Here is a 20356-nt window from a genome sequence, read left to right as displayed (position 1 = left end):
GCTTCAACTCTGTCACACAGAAAGTAACGTATCCGGTCAAATCTTCTCAATAAACCTCTAGTTAAAACGTGTTCAATGCGAACAATGACCACGCCATTTTTCAAATATGCATCAGACCATTTTCAGTGTGGAAAGTAACAGTGACTTGTTTTTCCAACCCATGTTCAAAGCCAACACTGGAGGCAAAGGCACAAACAACAGCTGAAAAGGCACCATGCCTTTTCACGCTACTCTCATACCATAACAATATATTGTTTTGTTTTTCTTTAATCCAATCAAACCAATTCAATCACACACTTTGAAACACTCGTGTTATCTGATTCTGAATAAGACAACGTAGTGACATTTAATGTTTTTATTTTGAAGACAGCCCAACTTCCGGTATCTCTCAGGTGATTTCTGCGTATTGGAAATCTATGCCCAATGCAAATTATCTCTCCATTCATTTGTTTTTCTTTGGACCTGGTCATTTATTCAGTGAGGAAAGGAGCAACTCCTCAGTCAACACGGATGAGTACCATAAATGAACAGATTAGAACATGTTTGCAGAGGGGCTCTGAGAGCAGAAAGTTAGCAAATTACTCTGTAATTGTACTCTGTCAACCTCTTGATTCTGGCAATAATTACACATCATAATGTGCAAAAATACATTCAAATATTTGTGAATCACACATACAAAGATTTAAACCCTTTGTAATCACATGTTCATCAATCTTTCATCAATAAAGGCATTTTCTGGAATTTAGTTTCAGTACTATTTTTCACAATTCTGGATTTGTCACATAGTCATGTGATAAAGGAAATTATACTTGCTGCTAATTCTAATGTTTGACATCAGGAAACAATGAAAAATATATATATTACACTGTGTTTTTCATCAAGCAAAAACTGAGCATAAATGCAGAAGAAGTGTGTGAAAAACATAAGTACACTCCAGCCATTCTGTTGTAGATCTGCTGGGGCTGTGCCTGGGATTATTGTCCTGCTGCTTGATCCAGTTTCATCCAAGCTATAGCTTTAGCTCAGAGAGATGGCCTCACATTTCACTCTAGCCCAAATTCAGATATTCCCTGAGCCAGTACAACAAACTGAAATAAGTGGGTTGGCCTTTTCTTTTCAGAGGATAAGTAATGAATCCATAAGCACAACACACAGGTGGCAACCAGGTTTCATAAAACACGACAGCATGAAATACAAAGCAATAAAAAGCTAAATAAAATTCCACTAGGGATAATAACATGTTATAAAAACAGGCAGCTTTGGTAACTACGCCAAAAAACAACAGTGCACGCATACTTACAGTACTCACATTACTGCTGCAGCAAAAACCACACCATGGTGTTACCCCAATCAGCAGCAGGAACTGCACAGGTGAAATTTATAACCCAAAGCCAGCTAATTATTCTCTGCAGTCTTGAATATAAATATGACTTCTTGAAAAGCCAAACAAGTATGATTAAGGGCTGATTGGGTTCAGTGTGATGTTAGCTTGTTGGGGGAAAAACAGCTCTCTGCTAAGTGAATTAGCTGTAATTATTCCTAATGGCTGAAATGAGCAGGCGTGGAGAAAGTTTTGGAAACTTGGGGTGTTTCGTGTCATGTGGGTTATCATATAATTTAAATGTCACTCTACATCATGCCGCAGGTTTCATCTCCCCATATTACTACTGCTGGCAAAATTACACATTTTTTAGATTGAGTTTGCCGGGTCGTTACGGTTAAAGCCAAAGTGGCAAGTGCACAGATAAGCCCAGAGTATTTTTAGATAGCAGCTTTGGAGCGGTTGATATGCAAGCAGTGTCTTCCAAGATGGGATGAAGTGTAACCAAAATGGAGAGGTGAGGAGAAACCCCAAAGGAACCAATGTGAGGTAAACACTCTGACAGAAGGGGTAACTGTGAGAAGCTGAATATATGACAGGGATGTCAAATGCTCTGAAGAAAGCAGATGTATGAGTGATGAGTGAACGTTCGTGTGAGTGAAACTCTGTGAGCTTCATCTTCTTGAGATGTGATGTATGAGCATACTTCTTGGGAACACTAAATGAATTGAGCGTAGGTTTTGTTTTCTTGCAGATTTAGCATAGGACTCCCAATGGTGGGATAGCGAATCAATAATCCTGAAATGCAAGATGATGAGCATAAAGAAACGCCACATTCGGTTGCTGTCAAAGTTTGTTTTAATGGAAATTTTTTTTTTACTGTAAATACTTCATGTGACGGCTTATCAGCTAAAAAATAAAAACAAGCTGTCAATTCAGGAGTTATCTGAGATGGTTTAGAATTCCTGGGTGACGTCATTTTGAATATATGGAAATTTTCCTTAGAAGACAGCCCCCTGGCTAAAACTGAGCTTTAACCAGTTTAGACAGAAAAGACGATAATAAAAATATATTTTTCAACCTTTTTTAAATTCATTTTGTCTTCTTGCTTTTTGGCCTTTTGATCTTTGCCCCAGATTTGGTGGCTTCATCCTGCAAAACAAGAGAGGAGGATTAGATTGAGTAGACTAATGATTATTTTATCTTAGCACTCTATTTAATGGTACCAAAGCTTTTTCCATGCAAAATATTTGACACTCTTTTGCCTAAACTCCTGCTGTGTGTGCAAATGTGAAAATTATAATGTGCTGAATGACATGCACCACACTGTTCTAATGTATTCCAATAATTACATCATACAAAAAACTGCATTCCTACTTGAAGAAAACATTCCCCACTAATTATTAAAATGACAAACTAGGCTGTCAACTTCTCTGAAATCTCCGTTACATACAGCAGGGTGACAAATGCTTCTCAAACATGTGGAAATCTTCAACATTCAAGTCCTTTTTTCATGAGGCATAGTGTCTGCCACGCTCTCAAAGCGTTCTGACTTTTTTTGTTTGGGCCGCCCAACAGATTTAAAGTAGTTTGGGATGTTCTTAAGAGTATTAGACATGAGCAAATTGCCTTGTTAGTGATTTTTATAAGCGACTCACATCCCGAATAAGTCCTCCAAAATAAGTGATCTTAACAACCTTGTGGGAATGGCAGCGATCTTGTGCTGTTCAAGTGCAAAACCAGCAGTTCAACTAATTATCTCTACCGTTAATTTCCTCCTCCATCCAGTCCAGGTGCTCAGAGATTTAATCCAATTTTGAATTAATCTTCAACAAAACTGATCTCACACTCTGTTCCTCAGAATGATTAAACATATCATGATATTTTTAAATAATTGTTTGCTCTTTGGCTTCCCCTACAGCTGCTGGATGCAATGGCACTGTCAGAAATCCTTGCGTATGAACAGCCATACACAAGAACCTGTTGTCACGCTGAAGAAGCCACGAATTGAATTATAAATAGATTACCATGAGATACACTGTTCACCGTCTAGAAACGATTAACCTGACTTTTGTAACCATTAGGGGCGATTTGAGAAACATGTCTACATGTTTCCCTTTGGATAAATTGGAATTATCTGTATCTGTAAAAAGTTTGATATGTTCCAATCAGCCTGAACCAGGACGTGAAGATTGTGTAAACTGACATCATAGAAACGACATCACAGCCATCACAATCATGGCTATAAGCTCGTGATTTTGGCAAAAACAAACATAAACCTCTGAGTAATGTCTACTGGCTGTTGGCACTTAGAGGGACTGCCCACAGGAGAAAACTAATTGTCATCTTAAGAAAATTGGCACCAGCTGATTATCTAATGAGGCAGGTGAAGGAAAAACTAACACAGACACATCTGCAGAGCGGGCCACCCTCTCAGAGTAGCTGCTGTGGAACAACATTCTTGATTACAAGTGAGTGAGGGTGAATAAGTTGTCACAGAGCCAAGTGCAACTAAACTGTGGACTGTCAGGAGGGGACTGCAATTAAGCACACACTTTTAATGGCGAGTTAAAGATGAACTAAAAGAGAATACTTTTGAGCATAGGTTTACTGCATCTTTAAAGTTTTTAGCCTGTGGCTGCTAGTCAATGGTAAATCATAATGTCAATGGAAAACTTTCCCAGATTAAAAAGGTCAGGCACAAACGATCTCCAAAACAGGTAGCAACTAAAAACAACAACTAAGCAAGGCAGACTGAACAGACTGTATCAGTGTAGCTTTATGAAACTCTCTGCTCAGCTTGCCAGGAAGGCAAAATGAAAGAAATAATCTCCAGTCGATCTACTGTAATTATTTCCAGATAATTGGAGAGACATTAGGGTTCAAGTCATTTACACTGCTTCCTAAAAAAAAGAAATTAGCAACAAAGTCAAATTTAACAGATGATGTGTCAGTGGGAGATGACAGAGCGATAAGGAAAAAAGGCCCAGTGAATGTCTCACCATGGAGGCAATGTATCCCTCCTCCACCAGGATGTTTCGCGCACAGTTGTTGATGTGCTTGAAGCGGTCGGGACCCAACAAAATACCTCCGTACCAGCGAGACACGACCACCATGACATTACGCACGTCCAGGATCTGCAGTGGGAGATGAGGACGTGTGAAATGAGTTTGAATTCAAGAGAGCTGAGCATGAGACAGATATGATAAACCAGCACCATCGCCTCTCTCTGGAAGCCGAGTATTTCACATCAGATGTGTTAAAGTGGATGAATCATCATAAGATGTTTCTGTCTCAGGTGCCAATCTAAAGCTGATGGTCTGACAATCAAAATTCGGTGTCGGTTCCTTCTTTTGGTGTCACAGATTTTTAATTTTTTTTCAAAAAAAGTACTTCACCCTCATGTTTGGACATTTAATCTATGGCTCCACAAATTGTTTTTAAATTAGAACAGAAACTGGAGCGTTAAAGGCTCTGTTTATTCATCTGTAAAACCACAGGTGACGCCGCAGCAACACCAACACTTCATTAAAACACATTAAAACTACATTGTACTGGTCCCCCATATGCTGCAAAAGTCGATCTGACTTGTTGAGGCATGGTATTCATAAAGCTCTGAAGGTATTTTGGGGTATCAGGCATCCGTTTCAAAATAGGTCTCCATGGAAGCCAATGCAACACGTTGGCTTCTTTTCCTGTTTGCCACTGAACACTTTCCGGTTTACTGGCAGAAGGCTCAAATCTAAATGAGGGAGCAGGTGGAAAGGCTTGAGGAGAAAACTAGATTAAGTAGAGAGGTCCTCATTTAAATGGCTCAGTACACTTGGAGTACTACAAGTAGAAGATTTTTCAGTGTGTCAGCCACAGCAGGTCAGCCAGCTGCAGATATTTACCATGCTTTATGTCAGCAAGTGTAAGGTAAAGCCATAGAAGGTATATTCAATCATGGACGGAAGTGTCTCCCACTGGTTTGTGAACTGCCATTTTGAAGAACCGAGTTTGGCATTTGGCCATCACCGTGTTTTTGTCTTTTTGAGGTAGGACATGACCATATTTGGACAAGCTAGATTCTTGGAAGCTGACAGTGCAAAAGTCTGCAACCTTGAGGAGTTATAGTGAGCTCCATTTACCTTAGAAGTCAGAAGTCAAAGCTGGGAATGACATCATGCTCTGTGACCTCATTTATCTTTTAATACAGTTTACGGGAATATCTCACAAAAGTAATATATGCTCTTAGAGAAAGGGGAGCTTAACTATAGAATACCACATTGAATACCAACATTTTTTTTTTTGTTGTTGTTGCTGTTGTCATTGTTAGGCCAGTATTGACGTGTAGGCAGTCTACCATGTGCCACAAGACAGAAAAATACACCAATTTCAGGGGCTAAACCTGTAATAAGTGATTTTTGACAGTGCGTTTCGTAGTTGTCTGAGGCAGACAAATACTTACATTACAAGGCCCAAATAAGTCCCCACCCCATTTAACTGAGCAAATGAATCGGGGTTTGATTTGGTTTGTCACATCGAGGTTCAGCAACATAATAAGCCCAAAAAATTAGATCAGCAGACTACCTGACTACTCAATAACCAGATTTTTTGATAATATAGATTTTTTTCTAGACTCAGTTGTTTGAGAACAAGGGTGTACACTTAGATGAAAAAGCCAGGATTCATGGGGCTCAATTTGAAAGAGTGATTCATGGAGCATATGGGGGTCATTTTCCCTTAATGGCTGGCTACCAGTCTGTGGACAACTTAACCCCATTAGAATGTTTAGGATGGGCTGGATAACACTTAGTGCATTTCTGACTCGCTCATCATGTGTATAAATGGTGAAAAATGAATGCAAATCTGGATTTGGCAATGAACGTTGAGACATTGCACAACAATACCATGGAGAAGGCACGTCCAAATCAAACCTAAAGGTGATCCGACAAAATATTAGACTGTGTCACACACAGAAAGTGTGCACGGACATTTAACTACAGGATGTGACGTAGATTTGTTGGCAAACATTAGCAAACCTTTGGAGTATTGTTTTTGGTCATACAATATTTATCTTCTAGTATTATATACAATATAGACTTTTTTATTCCTTTTTCTTTTTTATTTACAATTATACAAAAGATCATTAAAGAATATTAAAGTAGGGGTGGCTGAACTGCCCAACTCTTTTGAATGGGACAGTGTATTAATGAAAAACAGCTTGATTCATCTGAATTCAGAGACGCAAATCACAGATTGTGACATGTCCACACCAAGATTCCAATGCATTATTTCACACTGATTTATTTCTCTAACAGGGTCCCACTGGCACAGACGGCCGCCGTCACCCTCTGAATGAGTATGAACTTTAACACGAGTCATGGATCTCATCTGGAAAAGCTCTGATGCGACACAGCACCTGCTGGTAATGAGTATGACAGAACCAGTCCAAGTCACCGCTGAGCTTTTAGCTTTTATTACGGCAAACTTTTTGTTTTGCCACAAACCACTCACTGGCTTTCATTCAATATTACAGGGAAACAAAAAGTGAGAGGACAATTGCACGTTTTAGTGTGATGTGGGTGTGTGCGTGTGTGTGTGTGTGAATCATGGTGCCATCTGACAGCATAGTTCAGTGACAAGTGCCTCTTTGAAAAGTGAAATGAAAAGATTATTAACTGAGTGGAATAACTGGACTTAACTTCTCTCTAGAAGACTGTTACTGAAATCCAACCGCACTATGGTTTACTAGTTCAGTCATTTCGTAAAGTAAAAGACTGATCAGTCTATGATTTTACTGTAGAAGTATGCTGACTTAAATCAATACTTTTCCCCAAATAGCAACCCGACTGGCTAAAAGAAAATCAATAACTTGCTTGTATTTTAAGAAATACTAGTAGCTTTGAATAAAAAACTGTGACTAAAGGTGTATCATGTGTCATACATGTCAGTGAAGTCTTCAGCTAATCTATGGAGAGATTTAAATAGTCTTCACTTACATAGACAGCACTTTTTAATCTCATCTAGGTAATGCAAAGTGCTATACAGTGTGTTTCTTATTCAACTATTCACTCTCACAGAGTGCTTCTTGTGTTTGCACTCTATATTGGCCCCATTTAAGCAAGTTAGGGGCACATGGAGGTGCTGGGAATCAAACCACCAATGCTATTGACTGCAAGATGACCAATCTTGGGGGGAGTGGGGCTCTCCCACATTTCAGCTTGTTCAGAGGATGAAGCTATGCTCCCCGTGCTTGAGAAACCTCGTAGTTAAGGGAAGCAAGTGATGCTTCCAATAAAAAGACAAAAAGTCCACAACACTCTCATTCTCCTGCAGTAAATTCAGATCTGAGTTGAAGCGGACTTTGACCTGCCTCTGACAGACTGCAAAACGTTCAACGCACTATAAAAGTTGTGCCAGAGGTGCTTCCTCGCCCAGGCAGCTGGAATAGGGCACCTGCTGCTCCTGACCTGTCCTGACTTCAGCTGCCTTATTCCCACAATGTTTTAATGCCATGTAACTTCACAACAAGTCAGCACAGCGAAATCGAACACATCTAATCATGTAAACCACCTTTTAGACTGGTCAATTAGCATATCCACTGCTTTCCCATAATCTTGTGGCAACTGAATGAGTAAGTGTCATGTGAATTAGCCCCCTGGAGCTTTTCTGTAACATTTCGAGATGGCAGTGTGACTGGCTGGGGCCTGACGTATAAACTTCAAAATGTCACATTGACATACACACACATCAACACTGAACAAATGTGACATATAGCTGAGATATAGCTGAAGCTGATAAATATGTATTTGTAATGTATTTTATGTCCGAAAAGGGCTTAAGTTTCTCAGGAATGGCTGAGAATCAGCTGTTAGCTACTTAAAAAAAAGGCAACTGTAAAACAAAGGATATATGCCCTTATTTCTTTCAACAACACAAGTTTTCAAGCAATTTGTATGGAATTTAAAGCATATTTATGATAGTTGTTATTTTTGAAAACATATAAGTATTTTTTATTTGATTAATTTACCTACTTTACAGTTTTTGGAGCAACATCTGCTGTCATCCGCACAATCTCTTTCTCAGGGAAGACCTTGATTATTTCAGTGAAATGCTGCTAAACCACTTTACAACAGCAGCATGAGTCAGAGGGCTAAACTGGCTTGCTTGCAGTCTACGGCTGTCCATTAAAACAGCTGGTGAATTTATGTCACTGTAAATGGAAAATAGTTCATTAACAGTTTATTTGTATTTTCTGTTCATTTGATGCCAGTCACTATGTACGCCTTGTAGTTTTATAATAATACAGAAGTAGGTGGGTAGGAGATTTTTCTCAAAAGCCTCTTGCTGCAAATCTGACAAATTGCCTCCTTTAGTTAGTGGGTTCTTCATTTTCCTTTAACTAAAAGCCAAAATTTGTATTAAGGACATGGCTCCATGTTTACTAATAAGGAGAGCTACACCTTCCAACAGCAGAACCCTGGAACTGGAGCAGCGAAATAGAATTCAACCATCGTTAATTTTATTTTTCAAACCTCACCTGCTATGACGTGTCATAACGGCTGCTGTGAAAAAGGCCCAATCTGCTTTGTTGGAGTAATAAATATTCAGGGAGCGGATGGTGTGGTTGGCTGTCCTTGGCTGTCCCAGCAGCTAGCATCTCATATACAAACCAACATGTAATTTCATACAATATACATCTTGCAGTGATCACAATGGAAAGGATACTAAAGCACCACCTAAAGGCTTTATATTGTGTCAGTCTCTGGAGAGGTGCTTACTGTCAACAGTCTCAATTTAAAAGTCACAGCAGATGTCAAATTATACAGGCTGTGAAAATGAACAGGGCAGCTTAGAAAAGACACCAATTAGGCATGCAAAGACAAAAAGAAAACTGAATGCAGCCAGTAGAGTTAACAATGTGAATGTGATATCAATACTGAGCAAAAGCTTTGTTTCTTTTAGCACTGAATAATTTCCTGGCTCTGTTGGGAATTTTACCCAAATAACACACAGTTTAGTATGCAGCAGAAATGAGCATTTATTCAACAAAATGATAACCTGCAGCAAATGGAGCAACCTCCCCCCAGCGGCAGTCTCGCCATCGTCATCGCAGTCTTGCAGGAAGCTGTGCTTGTCCTCGCAGTATATTCTAAGAGAGACAGAATCCCGACAGGATGGCATTAGGTGGGGGAGCGTGAAGACATTTTGGTCAAAGAATGACACTGTGACACAGGCAGCCTCTTCACCGGAAAAGTTTGTTTAGCGGTCTAAATGTCAACATCTCCTCCCCGTGAGTAATGACCACTAAGGCAGTGCCTCAGCATCTTGACATTGACCTCATTAAACCATGCAACAAAAAAAAAAAAAAAATGTACACAAGCATTCATGAGAAAACACATACAGAAAGATGAAACTCACACAGCTATGCACCTAATGTCCTTTAAACCTTTAAATGCAGCACTGTTCTCTTTAGACGAGTTACACAGGTCTTTACTTATCTCGTTTTCCTCACCACTAATGAGACAAACTGTAATACAAACTCATGGATACAGGCCTGATTTGCATAATGAAGTAACCACATATGCTAGATTGTACACTATGGTGTTTGTACACGTCAGGGGTTCATTTGGGATTTGTCAAGTGAAGAGGATCTGTGGTTTTACTGTTGCCATGGGTACACACGTGCATAAACTGAAGCAACGCTGAGAGGCAAAATATCTCTGTATAACAAGGCCTGCATATGAGGTGAAAACAATTTGACGACCTTCTAGAGTGGACCTGTGATAGATATTTGACAAGCTGTAAATAAACTATAACAAAATCAGATCAATGCTCACTGCCTTCTGCTCAGAATGTGGAAAACCAACCAAACCTTTCAGTGAAAGCATAGATCAGTATTTCTGATAATAACATTCAAGTTAATTTACATTCTATAGTGTTAAAAAACATGAATTATACAGTAATAATTCAAAGAAAAAAAAACATGGCTGAGAAATCATCTAAAAATCTCATGATACTGAGTGACGGTATTATTTGAGTTGCTGATGTTGCAGCATTCTACAAACAAGCTACTTCATTTACTTCATGATTTCTAAAGACTCATAGGGTTTGCCAGGGAAGTTCAGGGCTATAATAGCCAAGTTTATGGACTCTACACTGGTTTTCTCATCCTGGGCTCTATGATTCAGGTGCTCACGTTGTGTTTTACTTATGTCCATGTTCAATTAACAAAGTCATGACACCATGAGTGGAAAGGGCTGCTGGTTTTATGATGATGTCCAGAGGGAAGTATAGTAGGACAGGGTGAAAAACTGCACAGAGAAAATGTAACTACCTATCTGAAAGCTATCCAGAGTGAGTCACTACTTTCAACAATTTTCACAGTCAAATTTGGATGTACTCAGTTTGAGCAACCGACTGTGACTTCAAAGAGAGAGTGTGAGAACTGAGCCCCCTGCAGCTGCTGCTGCAGTATAAATGTATATGAGAAATGACCAACCTGTACGCAGAAATATTATGAGTGGCACTGGCAATCTTCTTGTTTTCACAAAGTTTCTCCAGGACCATTTTAACCTACAACACACGACACAGAAAACAACTGAAAAACAATCATATGAAACAAGGCTTTTGTCACTTTAACACAGTGCCAACTACAAAATACATCAGTACTAAATTTCAAGGTAAATCAAAAACTGATACATACGTCACCAGGTTGAGCTAAAAATTAAGCTGTATCTATGCAGAGGACAACTTCTGAGGTCATTATGCTGTCTGATGCTGCTGATGAATGTACAGCATTAGTCAGCTCTTTAGCAGGCTTTCACATGTCATCAATAAAACTGAGGTTTGTGAGGCAAAAACACCTTTTGGGGGCAGTAATATTACATGGCCAAAAATCCGATTTGGACCGATGCCTCCTCTGCCTCTCTTCACTCTCATTTCATCTATATCTTTCTTTATTTCTTTTTTACATTTTTGATTAACGTCAGCTCTGCTACAGGATGGTTACACAACATGATTACACGAACATCTAGAAGTTAGAAGCATTGAGAAAAAAATCCTATGATCCCTTTTTGTCAGACTCTTTAATGTAAACAAAGTACTTTTTAACTTTACACTCTTTCATGGTGGGTCATAAAGAGACACCCTGTCCAAAAAATGCACTTCGCCTTCGCCCCTCCCCTACTCACTTCCATTCAATCTGTGCTTTAGGGCTATGAGGAGAGTGAGTGTATAACAATACGCGAGTATGGGGAATGAAACGCATCGTAAATCCGATGTAAACATATCTGAGGCTGAGTAATAATTTTGAAATTCCAGCTGGACGCAATTTTTGTTGTCCAGGTAATCGAGGACATCTGGTCACCCGAGTTATATAACATATGTTCCAGCCAAAAGGTGGTAGTTAGGTGACTGTTATGCTGTAGATATGCTCTTTGCATTGGTGCTTCACAAACGTGTTGGGTGCCGCTCTTTGTTGTGTTTGTGTTGTTGTTGGTCCTTTATCTTTCCTCTGCTGTGACAAATGAGAGGTCAAAGAGGAAAAAAGATCTTCTTTGAACTGGAGTTAAACTAGGCGTTAAGATAATAACGACTGTCCAGTGCATCTGTTGTTTCCGCTTTTCACCTGTGCTCTTTTGCGATTTATGATTTATGGTGTTTCCTCCTTCTTACTATAATCTGTTGGTGTCAGAAACTGCAGGCTCCAGCTAACTTTCAACCAATCAGCATTCGATCAACAGATCGCGTCATTTTCTAGCTTATTCAGCGACATCTTTTTGCTCATCTGTCCGAATGCACTGAAAAGTGACCATCTGCTGGGGTTAAGAGCAATGCAGATGAAGGTAAAAAAAAAAAAGCCCTTAGTTTAGAAATGAGGAGAAGGTGATGATGTCACTGCCACGAAAAGGGCTAAAAAGAAATGTGCCAAAAAACTACAAAAAACCCTGAGGTAAAACTAGAGGGGGTGGGGGAGTTAAATAGAATAAAAAAGGATAAAGAGAAACATTATCTATATAGCTACATTTACTCAAATCTAGATCCAGAGCCACATGCTTTCTATCTGTAGTCTATGATCCATCCATCTCACACGGTGTGTGCTGTTAAATTGTTGGCTGTAGTTGATTCTCTCTCCCTCCCTCTTGCTGTCATATTCTCTTTTCTCCACTCACCTCAACAAGTTAATGCACACAGCTGCCCTAACAGAGTCTGGTTTGGTAGAAAGTTTCTTCTTGTTAAAGGGGTGATTTTTTTTCCCTCCCTTCTGACATAAAGTGCTAATTGTGCATTTTGTTTAGTTTTATCTATGTGAACAAGTACTTTTTGGAAGAAAAAAAAAGTAATCCAACTTATTAAAAGGGCCTGTATTTAAAAAAAACAAACAAAAAAAAAAAACGTAACTAAATAAGGCAATAATTCAATCTGAGAAGTCTCAGTCTATTCAATTTGAGTTGTGTCTACAGGACAGCTGCACCTGTAAATATTTTTGTCCAAAGAGCCCTTTGCAGCAGGTGGAAGCTTTTAAGATGAGCCAGAGACAGAGATTAGCATGCAGGAAGGACGCCAAATGATATTTCACTTTGTCAAGCCGCATAAATTAACAGATTTATATCCTTACCTACATGATGCTCATGAAGTCATTTGTACTGAATCTCTTATGAGTTCCCATTTTGCCAGTTGTCTCCACCAATTGGAAAAAAAAATCTGCTGTAAGTTTTTGATTGAAAAATTAATCTAGATGGAGTTTCACCCTTTTAATTGGATTTTCACAGTACTATCTGGGAACATCCAAAAGAAACTAAACATTTGTGTGTTGTACCTGTCTGGGAGTGACCACAGGTGCCAAATGAGGCTGGAAGGTACTGCGTCGGTCTGTGATGGCATTTCCATGTTTTATTGGAGGTATCTCTTCATCTACAAGATAATAATGGTATGAATAATTATACATATATGATTTCATAAGAAATGAAGCAGGTGCAGACTAAAATTACCCATACCATTAGCCTGATCCATGAAGAGGTGTGCATTTTCTGTGTTCAGTTTGAGAGTTGTGAAATCAGGGAGGTCTTCATCATCATACACTTCCTCCTCAGCTGTCACATTCACATTTCCTGGTTGATCCACTGACACAGGTAAGAAAAAATAGAATGTTTTGTTAGACCAACATTTACAGATGCTTAAAGATGTCTTTAGTAAATGGCCCGCAGTGTCGGAAGCCTGTCATCGAAACTAAAATATCCAAGTATAACCAAACACGCTTGATTATCCAGATAATCCATGTCATGATTTACTATATGCATATACAATGAAGTGAAAAACAGGGGGCACCCTCTTTCTATCTTAAGGTTTTACAAATCAGAAAAGAGGAAATGTGGGATACACACAAACTCTGAAAAGTACCCATGCCAAGAGATATCCACGTGCACTGAAAACATTCCTGTACCCGTGTACATTTCTTTTATAACTCTCTTCATTAGGTTGTTGCAAAGTGAGAAAGCCAGTCAACTCTGTGAAGTCATTTTTGGACAAAAATAGGCTAGCATTTGCCTCCAGAAATAAAAGAACTGTTAATAGGAAAGGATGACACCAGATGGCTTTTCTGATATCAAACTTAATCGTGCATCCGTTTCCATTTTTATGATTTTATCATAGAAATGTGTGTATATAGATATATATATATCTACACACACACACATACACACATATATAAAATATGAACTAGTGTGCTAAAACGAGAGTGGACTACACTCATGATACTCGTGCAGCATTTAATACAACATCATTTGATCACATCTGCCCCATAGAGTATGCAAAAAGAAAGGTTAACCCTAACCCTGTTGGGGATAAAGCCTGTTTTTATGTTCTCAATAAATCCATTGAAAACATCAAAAGTGACAATGAATAAGCTAATGTTTTCCTATCTCATATAAAGCTTTCTGCCTCCATTGCTTCCTACTCAAGGTGTAAATCTTATCTCTCTCTAGGTGCGCGTATACACACTCAAGTCACAGACACACAAGTCATAAATAGGAATTTATGGAGCAAAACTTACTGAAACGATTATGGGCTGTGGATTAACACACAGCTCAGTGTTCGTGACTGACTGAAAACAGTGAGACGTAAGGTAAAAGAAAGAAAAAAAAGATTATTATCATTGTCTTTCTAATGCGAGTCGATGGTAAAATATAAAGTTTAGTATCATTAATAAGAAGTCTAATCTACTTCCAAAAAGCAAAAGCTGCCAACGGACCACAACCAAAACAGACAATGATACAGCTGGACTACAGGTCAAGCTGACTATTTCATACACTTTATTTTTCCGCACTCATACGTCAGCAGTAACACACAGATGGCCAAAAGCCATTCGAACCAGGCGGGTTTTCATATTTAGCTGAGCAAATATTTAGTTTTCTGATTCATTTTTTTCCCTCAATCCTTTTGCATCTGTGTGGTCTCGTTCATCTAAATTTCATCATCGCACCCATTATTTCGCCTCACTTTTTCCTGTCTCTTGTCGGCTCTACTCCGTTTTCATTTCCTTTTCTGTGAAAGGTGCATCTTCAGACTTATCACCTTTTCTTCCTCTCTCCCACCATGCGCCCGTCATTTGAATGAAGAAGCCGTCAGTCCCACTCCTGCACTTGAGTGCTGTGCCCAGTTATACTTATTACCACATGAATCAGAGAGAGAGGACTTATGACGCACAACAATGGGGAGGAAAGTTAATATTTTTCATGCTTGTTGCTCAAAGGGGACCGTCTGCCTCGAGAGGCCGATATTAGATAAGTGAGATGGAGCAGACAAGACCCTCCCACCCACCCTCCGCTACAAAAACCCGATTCAGTGCGACACATTTAGAAAATCTGTAATTGAGGTACCTTTTTTCGTCTTCAAAAGATTCTGCTATGGTAACAGTGAGGATTATACAGATATTGATCTTAGTTCAGTGCAGTCACTCAGAGGGATTTTTAAAAGCCTTTTGTGCTTGTCTTATCAAGTCTTCAAACCACACCAGATAGCTGTGTTTGTAATAGAGGAGCATCACAGCAGAACTCAGAATTCAGACGAGAGACAGATCTAGATGAGGCCTCTTATGCACAAATTCAATTTCATTCCTTCCGATCAATGTGCTGGAGGTTCTTTTGGAAAATTACCCCATAAATAAGTCGACAACGGGCCTAAAACACTGGTGTGTTTGGAGGTGGGACTCGCTTGACTGACGTTCCTGGCAGGTTATGGGCGCGACTGTCGAGCTGTCTGGTGGAAACAGGCCAGGAGGTCCATTCACCAGAGATCTGGGGTGGCATGTACATTGTTTTGATTCAGTGGTGGTGGAATGATTGTTATTTTGTTGTCACTTGCTGGTAGAGTATGCAACACATTCTTCACAAAGTTTTGCTAGAAGTTAGCTTATTTCAAAGGCAAATGCAGTATCGTGCAAAAGTCTTGATCCACCCCTCGTTTTTTTCCTGGAAATGTGCAAACATCTATGGAAATCCAGTGTACAAGGCAAAGACTCTTCTGATTCTAATAAAAGTCAATATATATGGAATGAGCATCTTCATTATTCAACACAGCTTGAAACCTCCATGACAAGCTTTTATGTAATTTCTTTCAGGAATAGTTCTCCAGCCTTCCTGAAGGACATCCCAAAGCTCTTCTTTGGATGTCGGCTGCCTTTTGTTCCGTTCTCTGTCAGATGATCCCACATTGCTTCAATGATGTTGAGGTCCGGACTCTGGGGAGGATTCATCCCTCCATAAGACCTGTTGCCACTGATTTTTAGTCGAGTTCTTGTGTCATTAGGCATACCTCAGGCTTTTCTCCCCGTTTTCCTTGCTTGGGAATGACTTCTTGGCAGGCACTCCTCCATGGACACCATTGCAGATACTGTTCATCGGCCCATAGTTTTTTAGGCCTTGCACTTCTTCTCTTGTGTTTCACTGGTCCAGTCATTAATTACTTAAGGGTACGCTGTTGAAATATTCCAAATATCTGGCTAATAACTTTTTGGAAATCAACTTGTTTGTATAAAAAAAAAATTATTTGGTGTCTGTCAGACTGCTTTTCTTAGATACAATTAAAGAAATTGAGTTAAAAATGTAAGTAAGTGCCTGAAGATACAATATGAGTTGAGTGCATTTTCATTCTTGAATGGTTTATAGATCAGTGTTTAAGTGGTATGACAAAAAACATATTCCTCAGTAAATGGTCAGGTAGAAGAACTGAACTGAAAGACTGAAAAAGCAGCCAATGTCCACACAAGTTGTTGTGTTTCAAATACATAGGCCAGACGTGGCCATCAAACAGGCCGGGGGGGGGGGGGGGGGGGGGGGGGGGTCAGGCACCAGGTGGTTCCTCGAGCAAAGAAAGACCTTCAGAAAACTACTGCTCAAGATCACTTTAAAAGATTACACAAAAAAAAAGCCTTCTTGTAAGCAAAAAACACAGAAGTGAGGGCTGGCAAAAGACTTTAACACAATATTGTAGAGGGCCTTTCAACTGCACTTTTCTAGTCCTGCTGACCACTCAAAGCCTTTTAAAGCCACAATCACACACAAATTTGTGCAGTGCTTTCATCTTATAAATAGAAATATAAAATATTTTCCAAACACTCTCACACCACTGATACATGTGGGGCAATAGTGGTACTCAGCATCCTACCCATTGACACTTCAACATATGAACTGCGGATAGATAGATTTCAACCAGTGGGCTGAGCAGGAGGAGCCCATTCTGTCCCCTGCCATTAATAATAATAATTCAACAAACAGATGCTGAAGGGATTCTTTTTTTTTCAGTACGTACATGGTTATTTTCTGAAGGGTTATCAATATTGACACGTTTCATAGGAATTTTACATTCAGCAGAATGTTTGCAATGCATCCAGCCAGTTAGTTAACAGACTAATGATTCAATTTGTGTTAGACACAAGCTGAAATCAGGTGTCAATTGTCAGCTTCCCTGATCCAACCACCTGCCAAGAGGGGGGCGGGGGCGGTCTCAGCAAACAGCCAACTGATACTCATAGGTGCTATGAAAAACCACACACTCACAGTTGGACTACGCCAGCTCTGTTGAACAGGCTTATGTTTATCAAGCGTAATTTCCACTCATTATGAACTTCACATGGAAGTGTGACCTCAAGCATGAATTTCATTTTTCACACCTCACCTGTTTCTGGGCTGTGGGATTTCTCCACAAGGAAGTCTCTAATCTTCTCCACCCATAGATAGAGTATGCTCTCCCCCGCATGCTCCCTGTTGAAATTCAAAACATTTCAATATGACTGTGGCAACTCCAAGACACACACCCTTTAAAGTGATATTGCACGACAGAAACAGAATAATAAGAGCTTTTGTTGAGGCTGATATATCTCCGCATCACCTCCTAGTGAAGTCAGAAATTATGAAAAGCACTCACACAAAGATGTCTTCCAGGCTATTTGCCAATTTGGCCCTCTCAGAGCCTCGCAACCACGCTGCACTACAAAAGCCGAGAACAAACACAGGGTTACTGAGTGGGGCGAGGAGTGGGTTTTAGAGTGGGACGCTGTTCTTTCAAATCAGCAGATCTCCCCATATTAAATCTGAAAGGCTAATAGACTTACTTGATCTGGTAGATTGGTGGAGCCGCACTTGGATAATCAGGTGGGAGAATTATCTGATCAATAAGAAGGGGGATAAACTGTATTATGAACCAATTGCAATGGGGGATACTTTAATTAACATGCAATTTCTTTTTCTGCACCTGTAAACATGCTGTCAGTTTTGGCTCCTCAAAGTCGCTGGATATTTTGATGCAAAATACTCTGGACGCCTCATCTATTACACACCATTCGTCACCATAGATAGAAGATAAAGCCTCAACCTCTTCAATCTAAATGAGAAGAGGCGATAACAAAGCAAAAACATGGATCATTAGAGTTCGTACATGTCAGTTATGGATTGATCTATACAATAATTACAAAATGAGGACCAGTGATGGACGGAAGGCTTTAAATGCTCACATTACACATCTGTAATTTTGATAGCAAAGTCCAACCAGCCAGTCTGTGCTTCCCATGTAATAACATTGCAAAGAGCTACTTGTCTGTTTTGTCTACAGTGAACGCACGATGTGATGCTTAAAGAGGTCATTTTATGCTTTTTGGGTTTCTCCCTGTTATAGTGTTTTGGTGCACATAAAGAAACGCAGAGAACATTCATTCATGACTGCCTGAAATGCCTTGTTTGTAGTCATCTGTTTACCTACATTACTGAGAAACACATTTGCTTGCCAGGTAAAGAATAAAAAGAATCCAAACTGGGTGAGATGACTCAGAAATATCTAAGCGGCAGCCATGATTCCTTTAGTATGGGAAACATTGAACCATCCTTTATGAAAATGGGTAATTCTGCTTAGTAATTGGATTCTTGTTGCAGCTTTTTATAAAACCTCACAAATTCCCCCTACTGTTATTCCTTGAACATCTTTTCCAAAGAGGTCAAGGAAAGGTGTTCAGGAAAATGATCTCTGAGGTTATTCTTTTGACTATTTGAGTACCAAAACGATGTGCAGCTGTCCAGCACTCGACCTTTTTGTGACAGGCTAACCAATCAGAGCAGATTGTGGGTTTTTTTTGTTTTTTTAGACAGGGCCCTTAAAGCAGCAGGCATCAAAAGGATTTTTTTTCAGTCTGAAAGGGAATACAGAGCATAAGACAAATCACACATCTTTTTTTAACATTAAATCATGTAATCGTATTCTCTTAGATGGTCCAAATAAAACTCTGAACTCATAAATAAGCAGAAATATGATATTTAGAAGCTGTGGTTTTGCAAAAATCTAAATCTTTGTCGCCAAAGACCAATGTCGTTCTCACATCTGTCTGGCTAAAGGCAGGAAGAAATCATCCTAGCTTTGAACAAAGGTTACGAAATATGTACCAGACAATTTCCTGGTCAAGAGCAACTTTAGTATATAGTATATATATTTAGTTAGTATGCATATATAATGAACACATAAAAAGGATTAACAACATTTCCTCACTGGTCTGGAATTAAGTCAAAACACTCCCAATTATTAACAGCAAAGCCCTTAAAATCTTCTGTATGTTAAACTACAAGTCTACTCCTTTAACTAAGCAAGAAAATACATTTTCCAAAAAGCTGAAACACTGCTTTCACAAAGTCTTCCAATTACCGTCTCGATTTTCAATAGAAAAATTGTCCATCCACAACATGACAAGAAAATACATTTTTTTAACCTTGACATCAACAATAAACAGAAAAAAACACAAGAAATCTCCAATATCCAGTCACAGAGTATCGTTTCATATTTACCTGCACAGTAGAATTTTATTGACTATCTAATGATAATAGAAAAACGTGCCAGAACAGCACGAAGTGGAGTTCATAAACTGGATGGTCTTTCAGAGCTAAACAAACTAAAAAAATTAAAAAAGCAAAACCTCAGGGTATAACTGTCCCACAACACAGATAAACCACACGTTTATTGACCTATTCTTGCCACAGTGTTAACTTCTATGTCTCTTTTGCGTTAAGCAGCTCTGTGTGGCCTCTGTGCACCTGATAATCATCAAACAACAACTGCAGGAATGAATCCAGACACCATGAGAGCAGCAGTGAGTCTGTCTGCTGCTCCAGCTGGATGTTAATTCTGCATAAACACACCGCCACTGTTTGCCAACAGATACCACAAGCAGAACATCGAGCCCAAGTTGTCATGTCACTTTATCAGTTTATGAGTGGATGTCAGATCAAAGTCTTTGAGCTTACTTGAGCCTGCAGATCTCCTTCATTCTCAGGATTTATGATATCCGCCATGTATTAATCTTATTCAGTGTCATCTATTGGGAACACGCATCAATCATTGTAAAGAAAACAACAACACATAAGGCAAATAAGTAATTGGAATACATGAGAAGTGCAGCCTGAGTGAAAACTCATTGATGAAACTGCTTCCAGGGCAACGTAGATCAAGTGCGCGTGAGCGTTTTGTCTTCCGGGTTCTAAAGTCAGCGTTTGGACATCGACAAATCAAATA

The 20356-nt window shown here is 39.3% G+C and overlaps 1 protein-coding gene across 2 annotated transcripts; it reads right to left on the bottom strand.

Moving 5' to 3' along the window:
• Positions 1-340: 340 nt before the first annotated feature.
• impact (impact RWD domain protein) lies at positions 341-20296 on the bottom strand. 2 transcript variants are annotated; one of them, XM_072389924.1, is made up of 11 exons: positions 20089-20296; positions 18059-18187; positions 17919-17971; positions 17732-17794; positions 17483-17568; positions 13300-13431; positions 13128-13222; positions 10809-10882; positions 9368-9458; positions 4324-4458; positions 341-2473 (listed from the first exon to the last, which is right to left on the bottom strand). In XM_072389924.1, the coding sequence occupies exons 1-11, from the start codon at positions 20134-20136 to the stop codon at positions 2414-2416; spliced, it is 966 nt and encodes a 321-aa protein (XP_072246025.1). In that variant the 5' UTR covers positions 20137-20296; the 3' UTR covers positions 341-2413. The 2 variants fall into 2 exon arrangements, with proteins under 2 accessions (XP_072246025.1, XP_072246026.1); XM_072389925.1 differs by having other exon boundaries at positions 13306-13431; positions 20089-20293.
• Positions 20297-20356: the final 60 nt, after the last annotated feature.

The sequence above is a fragment of the Leuresthes tenuis genome, unplaced genomic scaffold, assembly GCF_036924035.1.
Source record: "Leuresthes tenuis unplaced genomic scaffold, fLeuTen1.0.hap1 SCAF_7, whole genome shotgun sequence".
Taxonomy (NCBI): Eukaryota; Metazoa; Chordata; class Actinopteri; order Atheriniformes; family Atherinopsidae; genus Leuresthes; species Leuresthes tenuis.
This window is presented reverse-complemented; position numbering and strand designations above follow the sequence as displayed.